This window comes from Penicillium manginii, assembly GCF_028828005.1.
Source record: "Penicillium manginii strain IBT 31320 chromosome Unknown utg000006l:1.0-4164085.0:1.0-4166146.0, whole genome shotgun sequence".
NCBI classification, from domain to species: domain Eukaryota; kingdom Fungi; phylum Ascomycota; class Eurotiomycetes; order Eurotiales; family Aspergillaceae; genus Penicillium; species Penicillium manginii.
The window spans coordinates 2,467,550-2,485,047 of record NW_026643107.1 but is presented as its reverse complement, the minus strand read 5'-3'; the positions used below and the strand labels follow the sequence as shown (position 1 = coordinate 2,485,047).

Genomic DNA, 17,498 nt, shown 5'->3' with positions numbered 1-17,498 from the left:
GAGAACTAGCGTGAGTTGAATACGAGGTACTAGTAGTAACCATCGAGGGGCATAACAGCGCCCAGATTGGGGGTGTGATTTTATACTGTTTAGCAGGTAGAGCTATACTAAACCAAAAATAGATTAAATTCAACTCTGTAGAAAAGGCCTCGGAGAAAACCCTCATCGCGAAGACTAAATCGCCACATCTCCACAAGGCGCAATTAAAGATTCAAGTGTCTTCACAGTAGTCCGTACAATTCATCGTAATTAGTAGAATCTCCACTCACCGCTAATTCTGCAGAGGGAGAATCATGAAAGTCCATTCTTAGTGAAGTAGGAAAATGCCATGCTGATCCTCCCAGTACGATCGTAGGTCGATTTCATTCCCCGCAAATCGAGCATGAGCTCCTATGGTTCAGAGCTTGTCAGGGACCCCACCTCGACACCCGCATTCCATGGGATCCGACCTGGTTATTGATACAGGGCATTTCAACGAGAATAGAATCTGGCAATTTTCGTGGCTGCATGAGGTATGAGTGGCCTAGACCGGAAGCGAAACGCCAGGGCCCGGGACGCACGTCAGAGCGTTTGGCCCATTGCAGAGGCTTTGTCAGTCCACACACCTATATCTAGGTCCTTCTAGCTCAGATAGTTTCTCATCCATACACATATTCTTTTGTGATCATATCTCTCGCCATACTATGGAGTACTCTGTACGCATGATCGCGCTCATATTTGGAGTGTCTTTATCAATGCTATGAGGTTTCTGGAGAAAATACGTTACATAAGCCGACAGGGGGATCAATTAAGTCACGTGATACACCGAAACCGGCGATGCGATAGATCGATGTAAAAGGATTGTCAATACCGATGGGATGAACCTTTCCCGGTGTGGTTCTTATTTTGAATGATAACACTAGATGTGGATCTGGATGCTAGGAAAAGGGATTCAACCACTCTTCTACCCTGTATTTTTGTTGAGAAAAAAAAAAATGAATGTCAACAAACGGAATGCTTAAACAGAGCACCTGGGCATTGGGAACGACAAAAAAGGAAAAGGGAAAGAAAAGAAAAGAAATTGAAGAAAGCAACCAACTTGAAGCCATTGTGGCTCAAGCGAATTGGCTGGGGTACAGAGTAAAAGATCTAGAACCTCTCGAAGGTGACCTGATCCAAAGTCCCGCCTTTCCGGGGAGTGACACAAGTTCAGACCGAAGCTCAGCGGGTGAAAATTTAAGGTTATCCTCGGTGAGCAGGTGGGAGAGAGTCACCGGTTGGGAAGGCTTCTCCGTGAATTGTCGCCCGCCGAGAGTCGGAAGGGTTTTTTTCCCACGGGCTGCGACGTGACTCAATCGCTCAGCGGCTAGTCTTGTTGGTTTTATAATTTGTCTGTTTTCTTCTCGTTTTTGTATCTTTCTCACACCAACGGGAAGGGTCAAAGCAGGTCAGGTGTGCAAACCCCCCCCTCCTTTTATCAGATCTGCAAACGGGTCTCCGCCTTTGCCCTCTGTTTTTTTTTCTCCGGCCAGCTTTTGCGTTGAAGCGGAATCGTCCGGGCGCACACCACCGGCGCTATCACCTCAAGGTAAGTATATGCGATACTTCTTTTTCACTTTTCCCTTTTATTTTAGCGTCGCCGGGAATATCTTTAGACCTCGGCAAAGTTCCCGACTTATACATGCCATCGGAAAGCCCACCCGCTAATTCGTCCCACAGCCGCGCATCATTCTTATTCCCTGCTTCGGTCCTCGACTATTCTTTTTCATGGGAAGACCGCTTGGATTTGGTCTCTGCATCTAAAATGGCGTCTACACCCGCCCCCGAGTACGCCGATAATGGCAGTGACATCGGCGACAAGGAGCCTATCTCTGAGAACATCCATGAGCAAACGCAAGTCTCCGGAGCAGTGGAGGACGATCTCGATCCAGACCACTTCCATGTAGCCAATATTGAGCGGATCTACAGGTGAATCACAATCTCAGCAAGGGGAAGTACTCTCGAACCTACTTTTCTAACACCAGGTTACAGAAAATTGGATCGTCGAATCATTTCTGCATTTTGGGTTCTCTACTTCTTCTGTTCGGCCATCCGCTCCAATGTTGGTCTAGCACAGACCATGAATGAGACTTCGGGCCACGATCTTGGAACTGTCTTGAAAATTACCCCCCACGAGATTTCAACGGCCCTTGCGCTATTCTATGTGGGCTATGTCATATTTGATGTACCATCCAACCTGGTCATGACCCGCTTGAGCCCCCACGTCTGGATGAGCCGTATTGTGCTCAGTGTTGGTATAATTGGCACCTGTATGACTGCTATGAAAGCCGAGTGGAGTTTCTAGTAGGTGAAAACTTTCGTTGAATCTGTGATCCTATGCTAATCGACTAAACTTAGCCTGCTGCGTCTCCTTCTCGGTATCGTTGAAGCGGGTCTCTGGCCTGGAATGACCTACTATCTCACCCTCTTTTATCCACCCTCACGTATTGGAAAGCGCATCGGCTATTATTTCACTGCTTCGCAAGTATCCGCTGCTGTTGTCGGTCTAGTCTCTGCGGGCTTCCAGAAAATGGATGGCGTCAAGGGCTATGTTGGCTTCCAGTGGATGTTTCTCATCTGGGGTGTTGTTACTATTGCCCTCGGATTCGTCCAGCTTTGGTGGTTGCCAGACCGTCCCACTCCCCCCGGAGAGCCAATTCCTAAGCGCCACAAGCTACTAAGCTGGCTGCCGGATACTGCTCCAGCATTGAGTGGCGAGGATGCTGTCGTTCACTATCACGACATGAAACGTGTGTACCACAACACCCAATGGACATGGACGGATCTCCTGCACGTCTTTATGGATTGGAGACTCTGGCCACTACTGGTCATGTACTTCGGTGTTGTCGGCGTGGGCATTGGTACCCAGCTCTACGCAAACCTGATTATCCAAGCAATCAATCCGAACCTTAGCGGTGTTGTTATCAGTCTGTTAACGGCCCCGATCTGGATTGTATGTACCCACTACCCCGATATCACTCCGACTATGGTTTAGCTAATTGGTCTATAGATGGATTTGATCGCCATTCTTATCGTCACGCCTTTTTCCGACCGCTTCCATCGTCACCGTGCCGTTTTCTTTGCTATCCCAGTTTTGATTCAAATATTGGGCCTGCTTCTCACCAGTTATGCTGGCAGTGATGAGAACCCCTGGCCTCGTTATGGTGGTCTTCTTATCATCGGTTTCGGCCTCGGCCCCACTGTGCCTATCACTATGACATGGACTGCCGAGATCTTCCAGCCGAGACACGGCGAAGTCGGTGTGGCTGCTGCATCTGCCGTAGTCTCTGGATGGGGTAACTGTGGTAGCATTATGACCACCTATGCACTCTACTCCGGTTGGGCAAGCGACTACGCGGCCCCTGGGCGTCAAAAGTACCGAAAGAGTAACCTAGTGATGGTGGGAATCTTGATTGCCAGTATCCTTGCTGCGATTCTGATGCAGATCTTGGTTCGGGTCATTGATGACCCCAAACGCCAGGCGGAAGATGCGGACGGTGTAGCCGACGGGGCGGCGGCTCGCGAGTTGGAACAGCGTGGTCTCAAGGGCCTAGGATCTGGTGTCAGCCGGTGGGTGCGACGGGCAAAGAATGCTCGCAATTAATAGGAATGTTTATAGAGTAGAAGACGGGATTCGTGGTTGCTCAAATAATCATAATGGACTGGAAGATTTATGCCAAACTAGATCAAAGCATACAGATGTCATCACTCTGTCTCTTTCCGATACACACCCAAAATTATAGCGTATAACGAAAAAAGGGGCTTTTATCTCCCAGGGACTTGGTATCTTCATCCAATATCGCCAGTCTTTCCTCCGGCATGCTTTCGATCAGACGGCCTCGCTTCTTGTTTGTCGCAATAAGGAGCCACAATTTGAACGTGGCGACGAAAATGCCAGCCCCAAAAACAGCCACCATTATGTAGTATGCCGTGTGAAAGTTTGGAGACTCTCGGGCCAAAAAGATGTTAGATCCAACAACACCTCCAATTAGATTGCCGCCAGTGAATGTAAGAGCCATTCCGACTGCCCTCTTCCATTGTCCCGATAGGTTATTTGACATCCAGCAAACAACACTGGGAGTCGTGGGGAATAGTGATGTTGCAATGAAGAACATAGCAAGATAGATAACTCCTGGCTTTTCTTCCGGGTCAACAGTTATGCATATAATGAACCCAATGATTCCAATCAGGTAGGGAATCACAACAGCATGATATCGACGGCCCAGACGGTCAGAAACCCATGCATTGAGCACACACATTATACTTGCAAATGCGTATACTGGAATAGTCATAAGTTGTGCCTGGGCTGCAGTGTAGCCAAGGATCTTGATCGTTGTGGGAAGACTGAATGACAACGCATATGTTCCCAAGGAAACAATCGTGAATAATATCTAGAATATCTTGCGTTAGCTGAATATCGATATTGCTTTGCCAGTCTTGGAATTTCCCTACGCAGCCGAGATAAACTTTCGTGTCCAGAAAAGCTTGTTTCAAATGATATTTCTGGAATGCAGATTCTTTGTATCCACTATCGTGGCCGTCAAATTGCAATCTTAAACTGATGAATCGCTTTTCTTCTATAGTCAGCCAGGCAGACGATCCCGGGTCATCGCATATGAAGGGATGTGAGACTAAAGCGACGATTATTGTAAGAACACCCTCCAGGATGAAGATCCAGCGCCAGCCGCTATAGCCTCTAATCCCTGATAAAAAAGGACTTATCAGTGAGGATCATATATACGAATTCATCGAAAGTAATCTTACCATCCATGAACCCTATGCCATACGCCAGAAGACCAGAGAAAGAACCTGCGAGACTGGCCGCGCAATAGAACAAAGCAATACGAAATTGTAGTTCATAGCGACAATACCATGTGGAGCAAAGATAAGTCACTCCCGGAAATAGGCCAGCCTCGGTCACTCCTAAAAAAAATCGAGTCGCTAATAGTCCAGAGTAATCTTGTACCCAACCCATGCACATCATCCTGGGTGAGGTAAGTCATGAGAAAACAGTATGATACCAGAAGGTAACTAGCTTTGACTTACACTACGCCCCATGAAAGCATGATAATAGGAATCCATATCGAGGGCTTTGTAAACTTTAATGCAAGGTTACTAGGAACCTCGAAGGCGCCGTAAGGAAAGAAAAAGATCGTCAATGCCCTGTTTTCAGAACATGAATCAATTCAAAGCAGATTCGCGCAGAGAATGGCTCGAAATACCAATTGTACTCGCCGGGAGTTAAGTTCAAATCTTCCTCGAGGCCCTGTAGCTTCGCATTTCCAATATTGGCTCGATCCATGAATGATATGAGATAGAATAGAGACAGGATCGGCAATAAACGCCAATCAATCTTTCGCAGGAGCTTGTTTCGCCGTTCTTTGTCAAATTTGCTCAAAAGATAGTCATACTCCTCGCGGTCATCGAGGAAGACACCAGATTGGGCCTCCTCCGTGTGATCTGGGAGTTCCTTTTCGAGATCCATGGTTTTTGGTAGAGAAACTAGATTCAAGAAGAAATGGCGATTGCTTACTTTCCCCGCAATTGGGGATCGGCATTATATACTACTACTTCCCCACATCCTAGCACAGAGATAAGACGCGCGGGGTACCTAGGTATGGCAGCGCTTTTCTCTTCTCTTGGAGTCGGCTATGAGGTAACCGGACCAATAAGCTCCGACAATAGCTTGGAAGCTGGCTCACTCGGAGAATGATGAAAACCTCCCTCCGTCAACAGGGAAATTAAGTCCAGTCCCAGAAATGATCTCATCACTCGCCAAGTAAACAGCAGCTTATAAAAGTATTCCTAGCAATGTCATTTTCTACGAGGAACATAAGTAGAGATTAACCAGTAAACATACTAGCTATCTGAAGAAGGTTAATATCACTCTACCATCAGTATGCTCCAGAAAGTTATACAGAAACCTGGCCCCTCGTCAGGTACCCGTATACTTATTGACTTAGTTACGTCCGGGTCACAATTGGCTATCCATCTATGCTAATTTCTTCTGTTTACGCAAGGATAGTTACTAGTAATAGTACATATACGGTGCATTAGGAAGAGTGACCTATATCCTGGTAGACTAGTACCCAATAATACAAAGGATCTAGACGAAGGGTCAGAGTGGGTAAATAAAGTCGTCATCATCATGCATGGATCATATTATAGACATCCAAGCTCTTTGGAAGTATTATATCGCAACTTGAATACCTAGGTAGTCATGGTATGAATTGGTCAGAAGCGTTGAGTGCAAATATGCAATATCACGCTCTGTAGAGACTCGATCAAATTTCGAAGGCCTCGTCAGGTTCAACCAATCGAGCATGATCGTAGTCAGCCTCCATGCCCGTAGCCTCCATTTCCAGATACCCAGGAGCGTATATTCCAATATCCTTCTCCCACCCATCTCTCGCGCCATCAAACCCGAATGGAAACTCATCACGCACATTTGTCTCTTCCAAGATGTCAATAACAGGGAGATTCATTTCCAAACTACAAGAAGTTAGCAAATCGCATAGTTAAACATCAGTTAGATCACATACTCGATGTTCAACATTGGCATCTGTCCGGGAGATCCAATTTTCCTACAATCGGTCAATGGTGAGGATATTCTAATGTTGTAGAAGTTATTCCTACCTCTACAAAAGTAACCACCCTTTGGCCTGCTCCTCGATTTCGTCGGGTGTGATATCGTTGTTGGGGTCCGCTTTGACCTCGGTAGGAATACCGCCCGGCCAATGAAAAGGCCGGGAAGGAAGAGCGACCATTATGTGAGGCTCTTGGATAATCTGTGGGTGTTTGAATTGCGGGGGGCAAGAAGTTGGTTAAACAAGGCCAATTTAAAATTTGACCGGAAGCTCGAAAAACACTAACTCTTGAAGAAATGAACTGAGCGGGGCCGCCCCTTGGGCGGGCACGATCGAATTGAATCGAACTGCTGCCCGCGAGAGCGAATTACTAATTTTTACACAGGTCTGATTCGTTATTTCGGGGGATTCGATATATGTGCTGAGTAGTATAGTACTATGTATATATGTACTTTGCTGCAGGTCCTATGCTTGTAAGCCCTGGAGGTATTATCTCTGGATTTTTAGATTTTTAGGTAAGAGGACAGCCTACCACATGATAGATGGGGCTTAGCAGTCATTTAATGAGCAATTTTAGTTCCATAACAATTATAATTACTTCAAGTTCCAATAAGAAATGAGCGAATAAATGAAAAGAATCATCGAATCCTGGAGATAGAGGGTATTCGCTATGAGTATGGTAAAATCAATTTTAACACATGATTCATGAGGGAATTTGCCTAGATGGGGTACGTCCATAGCATTGTCTGGTCTGTATTGCTGCATATGTCAAATTCGGGCGCAAAATAAGGGGGCCATTCAAATATCCACCTGACAAGATTGATGCGGCGAAAGAGAGGAACATTGACTGTGGCTGAGCCGTACTCAATAGGGCGTCATGGCTGTGTCTATAAATCTAGAGGTATCTGCCTAGCAACCAGGGATGGTATTTGCAAGTTCTAGATTGAGCTAGCACTCAGCAATATGACTATTAGAGATATTTTCCGCAGGTCTCCACTGGGCAGCTATGGTCAAGGCATCCGTGACGCGCCGCGAGAGGTCATTTTCAACCGCCAATTGCTGTTCTCGACTTTCATTTACGCTATCGGAGGATTTCCCGTCAGTAAGTACATTGCAATTCACTGATTTTGCGGTCGCATGACCATACCGGCTGATTGCTTTTGTTGCGTGTCTAGTCTGGGATCAAGGTGCATCGTCGGTCATACCGTCCCTTCCTGGCTTCCAAACCCATTTCAACATCAGTTCTGGATCCAACGCGAGCACCATAAGCATTTTTATTTCCATATTTTACGTGGGCTTCGGAGTTGGTGCTGCGTTGACCTTCTTCGTAAATGACTTGATTGGGAGAATCTGGTCATTCCGCTTATACTCCCTGATTTATTGCATTGGCTCCATCATGGCTATCTTTTCTCCAAATGCCAATGTCCTCTATGGTACTCGTTTTATTCAAGGCTTTGGACTCGGACCCATGACTGTTAGTGGCCCAATATCCATCGTGAAAATTGCTCCCACCGAGATCCGTGGCCTTCTTGCGTCATGGTCTGTCCTCCTCGTGAGCATTGGACTTTTCGCATCTGAGTTGTGTGCTTTAGGCGTTCATCTTCATGTTCCTGTTGGGAATTAAGGCCAACTATAATTACGCTATACTACAGCTTTATCGTATTCTCATCACGAACAGCACTGATTCAGCACCTGACGAAATCATTATGAAATGTCTGAATGCTGCCAAGACTATTTGTCAAAGCTTCCGTCGCCAACATTTCGGCAAACCAAAAACCTATACGTGGGGTGCATTGAATGAGCTATTCCTCGTGGGCTTGACATACTTGTATTGTATGTGGGTGTCACCTACGGCTCGGGAATTGACTCGAAATGATGAAGTCAGCAGTGCCTGCACCGACTGTACAATGGTCCTTTCGCTGCCATGAATGCTGTTTGTATGACCCCCATATCATAAACAGCACTTGAATAATACTCATAATCGACTAGATATCTCTACTGTCCCCGACCCAAAGCCAGCTAGAGTCTGTGTCTCTGTGTCAGAGCTGGGAAAGGGTGCTAAAGTAAGTTGAATCTACTAGTACATTGAATATGGAAAGTACCTGAGATACCAGTGTATGTGTTAAATAAGTTGTTTCAAGGTTGAGATTGACTGTGTTGCGATTTCTGGGGGCTCTCTGTAAGCTTCGGGGTTTCGAATAAAGTATGCTCAGATTTGTCTGTGTGCTGCTAACATGTATACTTTCAATCAAGTAAAGCCTCGCTATAGACCTGCAAAAGAGAGCCAAGCTGTATAGCCTGATGTTCAAGTACTATACAATGGCTTGCGTTTCTTCTATTCCTTCCTAGAATTTGCGGGGCTCGGCTCGGGTCATTTTGAACACTACCAGTAGCAGTATATCAAAACAAAGAGTATCAGCTCGTCATAAATCACTTCATCGCCTGTCGCTTCTTGATACTAGCGCACGACAGTGATATCTATAATAGTCTGTCTGATTGCTCTAGCTTCGGTCTACAGGACTAGCATATAACGTGATTTCCATATAGCATCAATCTGGACATTCTCCTACGGAATTATTCCTTCAAAGGATTCTTGTTCCAAGAATCCATACAGAAGGTCACCTGAAAAGGACTCGTCCCATTCGCTGCTGAAGAAATATGGGTCCATAAATGAGCCTGTTTCACGAGCTATGGCACTTGAGTCGGTACCACAGCCATGACCTTCTTCGGTATTGGCCAACTCCTCTTGCACTGCGGCTCCAGCAGTATCAGTGAAAGAGTTCAAACTGACCCCTCTCGCACTCATCAATTTCCTTATGATGGAGACAGTCTTCGCGACAGCCGGATTGGGAACTGCCAGCTCTTCAAGCCAGCGGACACTTCGTTCTAGCGTAGAAGAAGTCTCGTTGACTACTTCACTGCCAGTGGTATTCACGCCCATATTTCGAACATGTATCGTACACGCCACATAAAGGCCATAGCTGATTAGATATGGAGCTCCCCTCAAGGTGTATAGCTGTCGATACAAAGCGACTATCTGCGTGATTTTTTCCGCCGCTTCGGAACAGCGCTTCCATGACACAGCCGGCGGTGATGCCGAGCGCAGATGTCCATCAGCCACTAATGGGCGATGTAGGAGTATTCTCAATGCGTGGTAGATGACATGTAAACAAAGGACATTTGGGGCATGGCTTACTGCTGGTCCGCAGTGACTCGTGGCATCTATGCGTAGTCCCTCAGGTAGATTCTGTTCCCACTGCTGTAAAAGATTGTCTATACTGCGCAGACTTGATTGAGCACTTTCCACTGTTGCACCAACAACATAGAACTCGTCGATTATCCGCGTCATGATTTTTGAGAGGAGACATAATCTCTGAAAGCATGAGACTGAGTAGATTGGATACTTCGGCGGGGGGTATCTTGTCGTGCATCATCTGATTTGCCAAATCTTCATATGGAGTCCACAATTCATTTTCTTCCATTATATCCTTCAACTCAAGCGAGACATGGGCATCACGCAATTTGATAGCGAAGGGCCTACCCAAGTATAAACTCTGAAGCTTGTCACAGATGAAAGCGCCCCAGAAGATCCTTTTCCGGATTTCTTCTTCGATGGCGTTATCATCGTTAGATGTCTTGCGGTCTATATGGAGGCCGAGATCGTATATCATGCGCAAGGCGTACCCCGTGAGAAGCCAGCCTTTCGTGGTCACACCACGTGCCACATAAGTTGATCCGAGAAGTAGAAGTCCGACGATAGTGGCTAGACTTGGGTGAAGAAGGAGATTTTCTTTGCTCATTATCTCATCGCAGCGGCGAAAGAACTTGGCCCCCGCTTCTTGTGCATTGCCAAAGGTGTCTCGCAGCTCAGGTCTGGTGGAGAATTTACTAGCACAGGCGAAAATACTATTCAGTAAAAATGAGGACCCAAACTCGCCACCCTCCAATAGGCCACGTATTATCGCGGGCCGATAGGTTAGCAAAAATGTGTGGTGTTGTCGATTCCAGTGAAGCTCGAGAAGATGAGTTGCCAGATCGATGGGTACGTCAGCAAGTTCATCGAAAGTGGCTAATCGGTATTCCAGCTGACGAGATAGGGCTGCATTGGCAACTAATGCATTTTTGGCATTGGCAGTTCCTGTTTTTTGAACAGTCTCTGGGGCATGCGACATCATTTGCCAGGCTGATGAAGGCCCAAAGCTATTGAAGTTGCCGGACTCGTCCACTGAGATATAGGATGATGCGTCAAAGGTCGTTTGGTGAGAGACAAGCTTAACAAACTCTGACTCTTCCGTCTGGGCGTTTATTTCTTCTCCATTTAGAGTAACAGTCTCTGTATTGCTTGATGCAAGTGACGTTGTGGCGCCCTGCTGCTGTGTATCCGGGACTTCATCTTCGCCCGAATAAAGAGTCAGCCACAGCTCTTCTGGCGTAATGGCATTCTTTAATCGTTGTATCAAGGATGTAAGTCGTTTGTTTTCTGAGCGAAGGGCATTGACTACCGCTTTTGTTGGTCTGTAGCGAGATATCAGCAAATTCTTCATGAAAAATTTGCGTCCGCAAAAAGCCCAACAACTCTCTGTCAGTCGTGGCTAATCAGGCTTACCGTGGTTTTGGTGGGGATATTCGATAAACACACTCCTTCTGATGATCAAAACACGTCTTACAAGATGGTCGCTGGCCATCACATCGAACCTTTCTGGAGCGACAGAACTCGCAGCTTCGGGTAAGCGTTTTCAGCGTTCCCGCCTGAGCCGGCATAAGGAGGCGTAATTTGCGATCAACTCAGGAGACTATGCAAAGGAATATTCGACGATATACAGTAATGTTAATTATCTTTGCTGCACATCACGCAATCAGGTGTACTTTGATGGCCGACCTCGGGAGGAGTATGGGGGGGCGCTACCCGTCTGGCATGGAGGCGGAGAGATTGAACCCCGGGGTTTGTTGTACATGTGGGGTTCAGGCTCGGCATCATCTTGGATTAACCGAGAAAGCATCGCGGGCCATGATTATCGGAGGCGTGTGGAGTAGATCCGGTTGGGGCGTCGGGTATGCTGAAAGGGTTATAGCGTCAAGTTGAATGCAATCCTAAAAAACAACCTCAATATAGTGATCGGCTACTGTCAGCTCATGCCCAGGTGCAGCGCCACGTTCACCTCCGTATTCTTCCTCTATCGCGATCATCATGATGGTCATCTTGTTAGGCTTCCAAGGTTGACATGCCTCAATTTCTTTTGCTGGCTTTCTATCCAAATTTTTGATTCGTCGACTTTCTACTCTCTGTAGCTACTAGTTCGTGATATCTCCCGTGCATCCATGCGCATAGCCGGAACTTACGAAGGCGGTACATTTTAAGATTTACAGAATATGAAAACGAGCAGTGAGCAAATTGTGTGGGTTCAAACGATGGCTGTGTTTTCCATCCATGTAATGGTTCTATGCTATTGTACGTGTCACATAACCCACGTTGTGGGGAAGTCGAAAGAGGAAAAAAAACGGAGATTCGGCGGAAGCAACGAGGGAGTTGAAATGAACGAGGAGGCGGACCCTTGGCGCCAGGAGAAGGATGGGATAGGGTTCAGAAGACGGACGGCAAAGTATAAGAGACAAAAGGCACCGGAGATAATAATCTATGGGCTCCCTCGCGCAGTAAGGCCGCTCTCATGATCCGAACTCCCAGTTGATGCCGGAGGGTATCGGAACGCTAAGATATGACGATTTTCTTAAAGGCCACCACACATCGTCTCGACGATGATACCGGTGATCTGGTAGGGGTCCTAGAGAAAATATGTTAATAATCGATCAGAACTAGATTATAACTTGGAAAAACTTACTGCGTTGCTGGCTGGGCGGCGATCCTCGAAGTAGCCCTTGCCGTCCTTCGCAACTTGGCGAGGAATACGGATGGAGCCACCACGGTCAGCGACACCATATGAGAACTTATCGATGTTACCGGTCTCGTGGCGGCCAGTGAGACGCTCTTCGTTACCCTCGCCGTAGACGGCGATGTGCTCAACGTGGCGGGCCTCGAACTTCTTCATGGCAGCCTCGATGGCCTTCATACCACCCTCAGCACGGGTGGCAGCGGTGGAGACATTGCTGTGCAGACCAGCACCGTTCCATTCTCCCTTGATGGGCTTGGGCTCGAAGGAAATGCGAACACCGAACTCCTCAGCAACGCGGTGAAGAATGTAGCGGGACATCCAAAGGTGGTCACCCACTGATCAACTTGGTCAGTTTGCTGTCGGGGGCAAGTAGATAGAGATTTGAAACTTACTGTCAATTCCGGGGCAGGGACCGACTTGGTACTCCCACTGGGAAGGCATGACCTCGGCGTTGATACCGGAGATGTTGATGTTGGCATAGAGGCATGCCCTATAGTGGGCTTCCACTATGTCCCGGCAATAAACCCTGCCAGTTCCGACTCCGCAGTAGTAAGGACCTTGGGCACCGGGGAAACCACCACGAGGCCAGCCATAGGGCCAACCGTCGGTGCCGAGCAGAGTGTACTCCTGCTCAAGACCGAACCAGAATTCCTCTCCGGCGTTGGTCTCCATCAGGCGGGCAGCGTCGTGACGGAAGTTGAACTTGTTGGGGCTTCCATCGGCATCCCAGGTCTCGCAGAGAACCAGAATGTTGTCACCCTGGCGGAAGGGGTCGGGGAAGATAGCGACGGGGCGGAGATAGACATCGGAGTTGTCGCCGGGGGCCTGGGCGGTGGAGGAACCGTCGAAGTTCCATTCGGGTAGTTGGTCAACGGAGGTAACGGGCTTGGAGAGAGTCTATGGGAACAATCTGGTTAGCCGATGATCGATGAAGTGCCCCTCATTATTCACGTGATACGGGCGGCTGCGTCGCGCGTGGGGGAAACCTGGGCTTATCGAGACAGATTCGATAAGGTCGGGAACGCCACCACGCTGCAATCCCACCAACCCATATATTTCTGCAGAAAAAGAGAAGAATAATGACATAAAAAACACATACCTTGGTCTTGGAGCGAGTTCCACCCTGGCTATCGATCCAGATATACTCTGCCATGGACCGGCCACGTTGGTCCAGAGACATGTACTTCATGAGCTAATCACCCCCAGGGCAAGTCAGTATAGTGTTTCCTCTCTGGCTCAAAGGCCATTGTGGAAATCCAAAGTATCGAGAATCAAACGCACATTCTCCGTGTTGGAGACGACAGTTGAATCGGCCTATTGAAAAAAAAAATTGTTAGCATTCAGATCCATCATGAATGAGTCACGGCCTCGCCAGGGAGGGAGGCCAAGAGGCACGTACCATAATGAATGGTGATGTGATGTGAAGCGTTTAAAAAACACAGAGAGGCAGACTTGCGAAGCAAGCTGGTTGTAATTTGAAGAGATGGATAGAGGGAATCCCAAAGGATAGGAAACACAAAGAACTGATGGATGGAAAATCCAAAAAGAGGGAGAAGGGTGAGTTTTTAGATGGTGGGGAGGGGGAAAGATAAAGATTTAAATTTAGTCACTGCCTTTTCACCTTTTGGGGGGGAAGACGGAGAATGAGGAAGGCGTGGGTCAGCCACTCCCGAAACTCACTAGCGGTATTTCATTACTGTAATCTTACATGTCCGTATTACGCCTTACATCCTGTCGGCGTCAAAAAGTGCCTCATACTAAAACACATTCTTCCTGCCCGAAACCGGGGTCGTTGGGGAAACAGAAAAATCGCTCGTTGTATGTTTTGAGGTATTTGCTTCTTTCGATCTATAGACATGGGAAAAGGAAAAAAAAAGGAGAGGCCTCAGGGGGTTTAGAAGTTTACCAAAAAACCCTTTTGTCCTTTACTTTCAAGCGAGACAAGCGCAGCTTCCCAGAATTTCAGCGCCACCCTCAGTGTCATCATCGTAGCATCATACAAGCGCTGCAGTGCCCCGGTCGTCGCCGAGAAGTTCAACACAATCACAAGCGATCTTCCACTGCGCAAACACAAACTCAGTCGTACTGGCTGCTCGGACGTCCATTTCTAAATGGGTTCCTCCGACCTCCGCATTTTCAAGGTTAACAGTCCCCTTTTCCCGGGTTTACTTCTGTAGACCGCCACTCGAGGGTAACAATACTTCCAACGTCAGAGTATTAGCGGTAAACCAGTATCTTTTACTTCGTCCATGATATCTTTAGGATATATTTGCCTCTTCCGCGTGATAGCCATCACCCAACAAGATCCAATCACCGACTAGTCCTTGTAATGGGGCCCGGTAATATGATCAATCCCCCTTCTCCCGTTGGACCGATAACAATTCGCGAACGACCCTAGAGGCTTGCCATGGCCTACAAATCTATTCAAATCTAGCTCTCTCCATTGGAGGAATCCACGCATCTGCCTCCTAAATCTGGTCAGGGGTCGTCGTGTGTGATCTCCTGTAAGGGGATGAACCCCACGTCTTATCCAGGTCCTCTGATCCCGAGCGGGAAAAATCCGGGGGATCGTTCATCGTTCCCCCTCTGCCCAACACCCGTCGGCCCCGGCCATCTGGCACGAAAGAGCTACATTCCGTAATTTTTAAAATCTAAATCTGTCTTATCGGATAATTTACGGGCCCATGCCGTGCTTTGCATCGCATCACTGCGATACTACCTGCCCAGGCAAAACAAGCTGTCAGTCCGCTAGCATGCAGCCTTGGCATATCAACAGTGAGGCCGGGACTGGATATTAGATATTAGATATTAGGAACAGACATACATAGCCCTGGGGTCAAGCAAATCCATTATCATACACTTATCAGAAAAAGCAAAGAATAATCACGCTACTCGTACAAACTACTCGCTATAAATTTCAGACTTTGGCTTTATTGAAGCCATCTGATACATGCCAGTGCATCCTCTAAATACAGTATAAATAAGATGTACTCCGTACATATGAGCATACTTTGTAAAGGGTCCACGCATTAGCACATCATGCACATGCAAAGACTCAGACCAAGACTAATGTAAAAATACCAGTATAGACACGTCGAGCTTCAGTGTATATTCTCGAGCTTCCTCCGCAGATTCACCCCAGTGTCCAACAAAATGGTACCTGAAGCCCGGCCAATAACTATTATTATGCCATTGGTGTATCTGCGCTTCGCACGGTGCCGCGTGGCATGTCCAACCCTAGTGAAGTTCTAGCTTTCCAGCACCGCCGTCTAGACCTTATCGCCCACAGTGTACCTGCAGCGATGTCCAATATTGCGCGATATGCAAATCTTACCGTAGGCCCTCATGCGTCGATACCCTACCCACCGATGCAGGGTGGACCTCCACCAACAAGATACCAGTCAGTACCGATACGATCATCCAACTCCATCGACCCCCATCGACCCCCATCACCCAGCCACTTCGAGTCGCCAGCCAAGTGGAGCGTGGCAAAACGTTCTCGAAACCCCCCGGCGAAGCACCAATCATGCGGGACCATGGTCCAATGGAACCGCCCCGATGCCGGCCACGGCACTGGGATTCGGCGGAACGTATCACGAGTCGCGTTTGAGATTTTTATTTTTGAATTTTTCCTGTTTGTTTTATAATTATATTACATGTACTCGGCTATGTAAGAAAAAAAAATTAAGTCAGATGTGGGAAAATTCCGCATTAGGTAGTTTATTAAGGGTAAAAGGGCGGATGGACGGATGAAAAGTTAGCCCTTCGTGAATGGAGAGGGAGAAGGAAGGAGAGAAACCCCAGAACAGGGATTCTCCAGATGGTCACGGCGGACAATGAACTCTCTGAAAAGTGGCTACTTGATCCTCCCCCCGTATTTTCTTGGGCAAATGGCTGTTCAGCAAAATGTCGGGGGATTTAGGGGGGGGGAGAATCGGGAAGGGAACCTATAGTGGCTAAGGGTTCCGATCCTCACCTTTCAGCCCTGTCTAAGAATACCTGAGACCTCAAGTACATATAGTACAGTGCACTCGCCAGAACTAGCACCTCATCTCGGTCAACCCCGATCACTTTCTCTAGGGGAGTAGTCCGGTGTTGCACAGCCGCGCTGAGTTCTATTTCGATTCTTCCGCACAAGAATAGCATAGTGTGAAACATGACTCAAAGGTGCGTTAGTCATCACTATGCAGATAGTATGGCCGGGCCGGGTTCCAGCCGGGTTCCAGACGATGCACAATGCCCTATCCAGGATACCCTAGGCCCTAAGAGAAGCGGAAAGTCACACATACATCCATCCTCGGCCACAGCAGGGAAGTGGAATTGTATTTCAACTACGAAACGCAAAGGATAGTCCAGATGTGGTCCAGATGGTCAATTCTGGTGAATCTAGTCCGGGATCGACATTAACCCTGGCTTTCTTATCGGTCATCTCTCATTGGCCTGACACATGACGCTGACTACCCCTGTCGGGTTAGAACGCTTGGCCATTCTCAGCGTTTGGACTGGAGGTCTCTGCCCCGGCATACTTTACGGTAATCACTGCAGAGTATGGATTTCTGATCTGACTATTCAATTTGTTTTTTGAATACTACGTCTCCTTAGAAAGGCTCGACATGGATCAACATGTTCACTTACGCTTCAAATATCTTCCACGTAGGAGGGATTTCTCCAAGCAATGCTTTAAATGCCTCACCGGAATGTGGACTCGCAAAATAATGAGGGGCACTTTGACGACTGGTTTCCCAGGCACTGATAACGATGTCATAGCGTCTCCATCATCAGCCATGGCAAAAGCCTCAGCTGGTGGGGTGGCGTACCACGACTGGTTCTGATAAACCCTCATGTATACTGTGTATTTCAGTATTGAATATTCAATGACTCTTAGCGTCTCGTTTCCTTCTTTCCAGAAATAAGATATCCCACCGAAGGGCCTAGTGCCTCATCCTGGGCCTCGTGCTCGCTTCCGGCGCGTCATGGGTAAATATCGTAGACTTCAGATTCGGCT

General features: G+C 47.6%; 6 protein-coding genes across 6 annotated transcripts; 2 read left to right on the top strand and 4 right to left on the bottom strand.

Moving 5' to 3' along the window:
• Positions 1 to 1,783: 1,783 nt before the first annotated feature.
• N7533_009296 (putative MFS transporter) lies at positions 1,784 to 3,622 on the top strand (the record flags this gene model as incomplete). The annotated part of the gene is made up of 4 exons (XM_057105946.1): positions 1,784 to 1,947; positions 2,011 to 2,322; positions 2,377 to 2,971; positions 3,029 to 3,622. 4 exons carry the CDS (start codon positions 1,784 to 1,786, stop codon positions 3,620 to 3,622), a joined length of 1,665 nt encoding a protein of 554 aa, XP_056957395.1.
• Positions 3,623 to 3,755: 133 nt separating this feature from the next.
• N7533_009295 (uncharacterized protein) lies at positions 3,756 to 5,518 on the bottom strand (the record flags this gene model as incomplete). Its single annotated transcript, XM_057105945.1, has 5 exons — positions 3,756 to 4,409; positions 4,471 to 4,721; positions 4,783 to 5,003; positions 5,065 to 5,181; positions 5,241 to 5,518. Coding segments are annotated over 5 exons (1,521 nt in total), but the record flags the coding sequence as incomplete, so codon positions are not given.
• A 784-nt stretch (positions 5,519 to 6,302) lies between these two features.
• On the bottom strand, positions 6,303 to 6,785 carry N7533_009294 (uncharacterized protein; the record flags this gene model as incomplete). The annotated part of the gene is made up of 2 exons (XM_057105944.1): positions 6,303 to 6,510; positions 6,670 to 6,785. 2 exons carry the CDS (start codon positions 6,783 to 6,785, stop codon positions 6,303 to 6,305), a joined length of 324 nt encoding a protein of 107 aa, XP_056957393.1.
• A 783-nt stretch (positions 6,786 to 7,568) lies between these two features.
• On the top strand, positions 7,569 to 8,229 carry N7533_009293 (uncharacterized protein; the record flags this gene model as incomplete). The annotated part of the gene is made up of 2 exons (XM_057105943.1): positions 7,569 to 7,707; positions 7,781 to 8,229. The coding sequence occupies 2 exons, from the start codon at positions 7,569 to 7,571 to the stop codon at positions 8,227 to 8,229; spliced, it is 588 nt and encodes a 195-aa protein (XP_056957392.1).
• Positions 8,230 to 9,171: 942 nt separating this feature from the next.
• Positions 9,172 to 11,366, bottom strand: N7533_009292 (Zn(II)2Cys6 transcription factor; the record flags this gene model as incomplete). Its single annotated transcript, XM_057105942.1, has 3 exons — positions 9,172 to 9,978; positions 10,010 to 11,120; positions 11,212 to 11,366. 3 exons carry the CDS (start codon positions 11,364 to 11,366, stop codon positions 9,172 to 9,174), a joined length of 2,073 nt encoding a protein of 690 aa, XP_056957391.1.
• Positions 11,367 to 12,331: 965 nt separating this feature from the next.
• Positions 12,332 to 13,895, bottom strand: glnA (glutamate--ammonia ligase; the record flags this gene model as incomplete). Its single annotated transcript, XM_057105941.1, has 6 exons — positions 12,332 to 12,385; positions 12,443 to 12,828; positions 12,886 to 13,390; positions 13,593 to 13,685; positions 13,775 to 13,807; positions 13,893 to 13,895. The coding sequence occupies 6 exons, from the start codon at positions 13,893 to 13,895 to the stop codon at positions 12,332 to 12,334; spliced, it is 1,074 nt and encodes a 357-aa protein (XP_056957390.1).
• Positions 13,896 to 17,498: the final 3,603 nt, after the last annotated feature.